Source organism: Penicillium coprophilum, assembly GCF_028826855.1.
Source record: "Penicillium coprophilum strain IBT 35676 chromosome Unknown utg000004l_segment0_segment0, whole genome shotgun sequence".
Taxonomy (NCBI): domain Eukaryota; kingdom Fungi; phylum Ascomycota; class Eurotiomycetes; order Eurotiales; family Aspergillaceae; genus Penicillium; species Penicillium coprophilum.
The window spans coordinates 7,610,546-7,618,862 of NW_026622723.1; the positions used below are offsets into that span (position 1 = coordinate 7,610,546).

Here is an 8,317-nt window from a genome sequence, read left to right on the forward strand (position 1 = left end):
TCATCCATCCAAGTCATCCATCTATCCAAGTCATTCATCCATCCAACCATCCAGTCAAGTCAAGTCAATCATCCAACCATCCAGTCAAGTCATTCATCTATCCAAGTCATCCATCCAAGTCATCCATCCATCCAACCATCCATCCAAGTCATTCATCCATCCAAGTCATCCAGTCAAGTCAAGTCAATCATCCAACCATCCAGTCAAGTCATTCATCTATCCAAGTCATCCATCCAAGTCATCCATCCAACCATCCATCCAAGTCATTCATCCATCCAAGTCATCCATCTATCCAAGTCATTCAATCATCCAACCATCCAGTCAAGTCAAGTCAATCATCCAACCATCCAGTCAAGTCATTCATCTATCCAAGTCATCCATCCAAGTCATCCATCCAACCATCCATCCAAGTCATTCATCCATCCAAGTCATCCATCTATCCAAGTCATTCAATCATCCAACCATCCAGTCAAGTCAAGTCAATCATCCAACCATCCAGTCAAGTCATTCATCTATCCAAGTCATCCATCCAAGTCATCCATCCAACCATCCATCCAAGTCATTCATCCATCCAAGTCATCCATCTATCCAAGTCATTCAATCATCCAACCATCCAGTCAAGTCAAGTCAATCATCCAACCATCCAGTCAAGTCATTCATCTATCCAAGTCATCCATCCAAGTCATCCATCCATCCAACCATCCATCCAAGTCATTCATCCATCCAAGTCATCCAGTCAAGTCAAGTCAAGTCAATCATCCATCCAAGTCATTCATCCACCCAAGTCATCCATCTATCCAAGTCATTCATCCATCCAACCATCCATCCAAGTCATTCATCCATCCAACCGTCCAATTATCAATCCAAGTCTACTATCCATCCAATTCCATCCAAGTCAATCATGAGGTCAACTATCCTCTTCAATCAACTATCCACTTCTTTCAATCAGGTCAAGAAGCCAAGTCAATTAACAACTTCGAACATCGGGATCCATTTCGAACATACATATCCAGTCTGACCGTGGCGGGCTGCGGCTTCAGGACAATCGGCAGGCTGGTCCACCAAACAACCACCCACTTCGATCAACCACCTCAAACAACTACCTCGATCAACCACCTCGATCAACCACCTCGACCAACCGATTCCACCAGTCTGACCGTGGCGGGCTTCACAGCTTCAGGACAATCGGCAGACTGGTCCATCAACCACCGATACCGCCAATCAACCACTTCAACCACCTCGACCAACCACCTCGATCAACCACCTCGATCATCCATTTCAGCAACTTCCAGTCTGACCGTGGCGAGCTACGGCTTCAGGACAATCGGCAGACTGGTCCACCAAACAACCACCCACTTCGATCAACCACCTCAAACAACTACCTCGATCAACCACCTCGATCAACCACCTCGATCAACCACCTCGACCAACCGATTCCACCAGTCTGACCGTGGCGGGCTTCACAGCTTCAGGACAATCGGCAGACTGGTCCATCAACCACCGATACCGCCAATCAACCACTTCAACCACCTCGACCAACCACCTCGATCAACCACCTCGATCATCCATTTCAGCAACTTCCAGTCTGACCGTGGCGAGCTACGGCTTCAGGACAATCGGCAGACTGGTCCATCAACCACCGATACCGCCAATCAACCACTTCAACCACCTCGACCAACCACCTCGATCAACCACCTCGATCATCCATTTCAGCAACTTCCAGTCTGACCGTGGCGGGCTACGGCTTCAGGACAATCGGCAGACTGGTCCACCAAACAACCACCCACTTCGATCATCCACCTCGATCAACCACCTCAATCAACCGATCCCACCAGTCTGACCGTGGCGGGCTACGGCTTCAGGACAATCGGCAGACTGGTCCATCAACCACCGATACCGCCAATCAACCACTTCAACCACCTCGACCAACCACCTCGATCAACCACCTCGATCATCCATTTCAGCAACTTCCAGTCTGACCGTGGCGGGCTACGGCTTCAGGACAATCGGCAGACTGGTCCACCAAACAACCACCCACTTCGATCATCCACCTCGATCAACCACCTCAATCAACCGATCCCACCAGTCTGACCGTGGCGGGCTACGGCTTCAGGACAATCGGCAGACTGGTCCATCAACCACCGATACCGCCAATCAACCACTTCAATCACCTCGACCAACCACCTCGATCAACCAGTCTAACCATGGCGGGCTACGGCTTCAGGACAATCGGCAGACTGGTCCACCAATACCTCCAATCAACCACTTCGATCAACAATCAAACAGCCACCTCAAACAACCACGTCAATAAACGCCCTCAATCAACGGATTCCACCAGTCAACCACTTCAATGAACTACTGTCGACTATTCACATTTCACTATCTACGGTGCTTCGGTGAGGCTCACAAAAGGTCCTTGAAGTTTGTAACTGACCCTCATATTTCAGATCGTCTACCAAGCTCCCTGTTGTCTTTCGACGCCTCCCAATTCAACCATTACCAATCACCCAGCCAGCTGACCCCATGATCTATCCTAATCAAGATGGAACCATATTACTGTTTATGTCTCAATTTGCGGTCTTCTTTTGCCAATGTCAACACTTCCGTCACTAGTCATCATATCACCCACTCACCCACAAGATCTTCGACAATTCAAATCGGTTCAGTCTACGAGAAACATCAAAACCACGTCTTGCTCATCTCAGTTCAATTCAAACTATCACATCTCCGACTCCCATTGCAGTCCGTCATCCACCTAGTCCAATGAGGATGCCGTGTTTATACCACTATGTCGTCATGCCACATCCTAAGTGCCATACAGTGACCAAAAGAGACGACCACCTCAGAGCATGGTAATCATCAACCATCAATCTTGGCACTCTAAACTTCGGTCCCATACACTCCCATTCCGAAGACCACACCACTTCTAGACGCGATAATTCAAGCAATAAATCGGTACTTTATGACTAGGCACACACACACAAAGAGAGAGAGAGAGAGGGAAAGGCATATGCACAAGTCTAACGCTCGCACTCTGTTTAACGTCACCAAACAATCTCAACTCACCCACTTTGTCTGGAGCGTTCATTTCTCACTGCACCCTGATGACAAACTGAACAACGGATGCGAATCATTGAGCTTATCTGCCTCAGCCACTATTGACCGTCAATTCTTGCTTCATTCATGAAGATGGTCCTTGCATGTCAATCCCACTGCACCATATTTGTCTTGGGTGTAGGAAAGTCTCCAAATATTTCTCCCCTTTGAATATCGAATAAAGAAACTAACAATTTTCAGCTCAGGGTACAGACCAAATCAACAGAAAACCTAAACCAGATATTGATACACAATACCCTTCAGCATCAGGGAACCTTAATGCCTCCGCGAGATATTCACAGAAAGAAATGGAACAATACGTCCAAACTCCCGTGGCGAGCACACACCAGGATGGCCTCACAAAAGAAAAAAAAAAGGCTCATGTTCCCGCACCACAGGCACACTCCTTCGATATTTTTGAACACTCATGGAATTATTGAATGGAAGTTCGTCACTTTTGGTCCATCATGGAATGGACTCCACTACACATATGGGAGAGAGGCGTATGCTGATACGGAGAACATGGGATGAGAATAAACATTGCAATATACGGAGGATTTGTTCTTGTTTATTGTTTCTACTATACTTTTCTGTTTCAGGTTTCATGTTAGGTCATTTACCTGCCAAACAGCAGAATCATAATGTCAACCTTATAATGCTTATTGTAAGTTGTAAAAAGCCACGCATGTACAAAGATCAGGCCAAACCCAGCAAGATAACATCGGTATGCTTTGTTCTCCAGGCTCAAGTCAGGTACATAGCCGTTCCTTCCAGCATTCCAAATTCTCCGGTAAAGATATCCATTATCCTTTCTTAGACAATTTTCATCTCTGTCTATCCATATAAAATGATGGTAGCACACCTATTCCTATATATGCATGGCCAAAGAATCATAAATGGCATATCTGATAGGGAAGATCCACTGCTGTCTTCCGTGAGAAATGAACTTTTGATCAGTACGGGGATTGATAAGTATTCTGTTACAGGCAACTTTGCCATCGCGCTCCTGCATTCGAGAGATCATTGCATCCTTCTATAAAACTAGGGTCAATGTCACCGCAACCCATTTGGAATACTAACATGTAGTCTAATATCTCTGGGATACTCGTGAACCCTGGTGTACGTATCGGTATTCGCGGCAATTTCCTTGCACATCAGAGGTGCGAGAGCTTTAGGCCTTGTGAAAAACCAGTATCAGTTGTGTGTGCGAATAAAGAAGTCTGCTGCACACTGAAGCTTCTGAATGATAACAAAACAACTTCAACTTGGTAAAAAAAAACACATTTTGTTTAAGACTCAACTTATATCCCACAATACCAAAGAAAGTTGATTCTATGATTTCAATCTTTACACAAGGTTCCCATTATAAAAGTCGTGTCAAAATCGCCTACATTGAGATTGGTGCCTGGGTGCCTGGATGCCTTGATGCCTGAATAGACTATGCAACTGTCACAAAATAGTTCAACCACCCCGCACGAGCTCCAAGCTCTACAGTCGGCACAATGCCTCTAATTCCCGAAAACCAAGACCTTGCCGAAGAAATTGAAGCCGTAAACGCCATCTATGAGCCAGACACAATAACCGTGACCCGCACAACCCCCGCAAATGCGACAACCAAAACCCTCGACCTAGGGAGTCCGGCGCACTCCAATAACAAGAGTCATACCACAGTGATAACCCTCCAAATCCCAGCACAAGATCATCTATCCTTCGTCCTGGGCTTCGAAGCTTCATATCCAGACTCCCGACCCACGGTACTGGGAACAGCATCGACCGCCGCACGCGGGGAAGGCAAGATCGCCGTCGATGTATTGGAGGAAATCATACAACGGACCTGGCAGGCCGGCGCCGTGTGTCTATTCGATGTAATCAGCGAAGCCGTCGATATTTTCCCGGAATTGAGTCTCGGGGATAATGATGTCGACACATCTACTCAGACACCAACTGTCGACACGTCGACCGCCACAGACGCCTTTGAAACCATGTCCCTGCGCGACGCATTCGGCCTCGATGCCCCGCCCGAATGGATCCTCTCAGACGTTGTCAGCGAGAAGAAATCAGTATTCGTGGGCCGCGTGGCACGCGTTACGTGTCTTGCGCAGGCGCAGGCTTTTATTGATCATCTTACCGCTACGGATCGGAAGGTTGCGGCCGCGACGCATAATATTAGTGCTTGGCGCATTCGGCAGAGGAAGGATGGGGAGGGGGAGGGTGGGGAGACTGTTGTTCAGGATTATGATGATGATGGGGAGACTGCTGCTGGGGGCCGACTATTGCATGTTATGCAGTTGATGGATGTGTGGAATGTTGTGGTTGTTGTTACAAGGTGGTATGGGGGTATTCAACTCGGTCCGGCGCGGTTCCGGCTCATCAATGATGTTGGTCGGGATGCTTTGGTGAAGGGCGGGTTTACTAAGGAGAAGGAGGAGACTGCGGCGGAGAAAGGAAAGAAGAAGGGCAAGAAATGAGGGGACTGGGGATCCCCCTGATGATTTTGGATCCCCGGAATCCTGACACTGGATTCATTCACGTGGGGATGACTGGCTCGTGCGAATCGGACATGAAACACCCGTGTCTGCATGACCAGGGTGCTTGATGAAACCTTGAGCAGGCATCAATCGCACCAGATCTGAGGGTACACATTTCCTCACTGGAAAATGCATGGGGCGTCATGTCTATCCTACGATTTACCACAGTGGGAAAATGGTGGCGCATGGCCCCAGCATGCGACGTTATCTATAGATCTGTCGACAGGGATGTCTGGACCTCACGAAGAACTTTTCAATTGACTCGTGTCTGTGATTTGGAAGCCGCCGCGGCGTTATTGGACAAATTTTCAGCTCACATGCAGGACTGAGGAGTCTGCTTTGGCGCTCACCAAGGACTTTCTTAATGTGACATATGTCTAGCACGCTCTGAAGGTGGACAATTTTGCACCCGCAACAAGCGACAGAAAATCTCTGCTTTGGTAAATGTATATTGGATGTATCTAATGGAAAGAGTTGACACTGCACGCGATCGAAACCACTTACTTCGATATGTCGTTTCCTGCAAACAAAACAAACTGATGTGCATACCAGCACGACTCACCGTTTCAATAAACCGACATGTCTTAGATTCATCTAATTTTCCACTCTACTTAGTATTTCGGCAAAAGCTCTTTCGCTCTACGACAATGCACTCGTCCAAATCGGTGCTTGTGCCCTCCTGGGCTCAGACCTTTGCATTTGCACAGGCATGCATCAGGTTGCCTCAAGTGAGCGAAAAGAAGCTAGTGGCACATCCTTTGCTCGTATAGTCAGACTGCTGGATCGGTAGGGGTGTGACCATTTAGATGGTATACACATTATTAGAGCGGGCTCAACTGTTGCAGCAGGGACTGTATTTACACGCGAGATTGGACCTGGGTGTCTGTTTGGTGGAGCCCCTGCCAAGTTCATTCGCGTATCAGACGAAGTTCGGACTGTACGATGGCTTGTCTCACTCTATCTCCGTTGTATCCATTATGGAATATGGGGTCTCCAGTAGTCACCGACTTATGTCGGAGGCGAAACCGTATGTGCTAGATTGTCGCTCTCATGCGAACCGTCATGCGAACTTTACTGCAGAGTATCGTGTCTCTCAGGATATACCCACTGTGGGCGCTTAGATCGAAATGGTCCTGTATGGGAAAAGATCGGAGAGTACTGGATCAATGATTTGGTTACGAGAAACCATAAGTTCAATTACTGTCAAATATTAAGAAGGAATATTGGAAAGGTAGTGTTCAAGGGGGAGTTTGCAATATACGCGGTCAATATATATATAGTTCAGGTCACTGTCAGAGCTAACCGACCCCACCAAATACCACCATACTACCATCGTAGACAACAGACGACGTACAACGACACCAGATACGAGCGTTGGTTAAGTCACTCGGGTTCTATTTTTGATATCGTGAATGCAGATCCCCATCCTCGTTCTACTTTTAGGTCAGCCGAGCATTGCGGTCTGTTCGAGATTACAGGGATTGCCAACACAATAATTATCATTTGCTAAGGGGTACAGATATATTTTCTAGGGAACTATGAGAACCAAGTAGCGAATGGGCTTGATGACTTCCATATCTGTTCTAGAGTTGAAATCCGCCAAGTACATTTGTGGATCTGTGTATAACCCTGATGATCCTGAACCACGCTTGTGAAATTAGCATACTTTCAAAATTGACATCTTTGAAGAGATCTGGATATTCAAAAGTGACACATGCGATTTGGAGATGTCATATCTCTCTATTAACGCTCATAGTTGACCTCAACTCGTTTCAAATGTCAAGACTTGGCCAAAGGGGATGAATTACCCCACACACACAAGTGCCGGCGTTAAACGGCCGGGATGTCTAGGTATTCTTAGATTTTGTATCACTGCGTCATATGGGTTTCTAGTACGGAGCACTCCGTAAGGGGCTAATAATTGAGGAATAATGCTACGTAGCACGGAATACGGACTCCGGTGAAAATGAAACATACGTTCATAATTGGCAAGCAACTCGGGGGAAAAAAATCTGGGCGGCTACAACGACAACCAATCCTCAAGTAGTTTGTGTGCCGGCGGTTGATGGTGCGACAAATCCAGGGGGTGGAAAAGTCTTGTACCTGACCAATCTGGGCGGTGGTTGGCTACTCTCCAGCCGCCAGTCCAGCGGGTATCTGCGAATCCTTCCGATCTTCCTACTGGTCATCGTTGGTATTTTTTTCGGATCTTCAGCTTCTCACTGGAACATCTTAACCTCGGTGGGCAGGAGAACTTTCTGAAACATCTCTCACCCCCTTGGCCTCCCCCACTCTTCAGGTCTGGTGGATTCACGGAGTACATGATCGACCAAGGAGATGTCTCTGAACTGTCGGGGATCGCACCAAGTGGTGTGTCTGGTTAATTGCCATGCACATAGCATCGGGCCATTCAGAGGCTGGGATTCGGGTTTCTTGAGATGGGAGGGCCCGAGAGTATCCCCATGTCTGTATATATAATAATCCTTGACGCCGACGTTGCATGGCTTTTTCTCTTTTTCCTCTTCAGTACAATCCCTTCTCTTCGTTTCTTATACTCGACAGTCAGGCTAGACCTGTGTCTCTTTCCTTTTTCTTTCTATCGTGATTATTTTGCCTGTGGCAGAATATCATATACATTCCTTTTCTGAGGCTCATCTTTTGAAACTAAAACCAAACAAAGAGGCTCTATTGTT

General features: G+C 47.2%; 2 protein-coding genes across 2 annotated transcripts; both read left to right on the top strand.

Moving 5' to 3' along the window:
- Nucleotides 1-901: 901 nt before the first annotated feature.
- Nucleotides 902-1,728, top strand: N7500_007303 (uncharacterized protein; the record flags this gene model as incomplete). Its single annotated transcript, XM_056678447.1, has 2 exons — nt 902-906; nt 1,014-1,728. The coding sequence occupies 2 exons, from the start codon at nt 902-904 to the stop codon at nt 1,726-1,728; spliced, it is 720 nt and encodes a 239-aa protein (XP_056533447.1).
- A 2,870-nt stretch (nt 1,729-4,598) lies between these two features.
- Nucleotides 4,599-5,564, top strand: N7500_007304 (IMPACT family protein; the record flags this gene model as incomplete). Its single annotated transcript, XM_056678448.1, has 1 exon — nt 4,599-5,564. One exon carries the CDS (start codon nt 4,599-4,601, stop codon nt 5,562-5,564), a length of 966 nt encoding a protein of 321 aa, XP_056533448.1.
- Nucleotides 5,565-8,317: the final 2,753 nt, after the last annotated feature.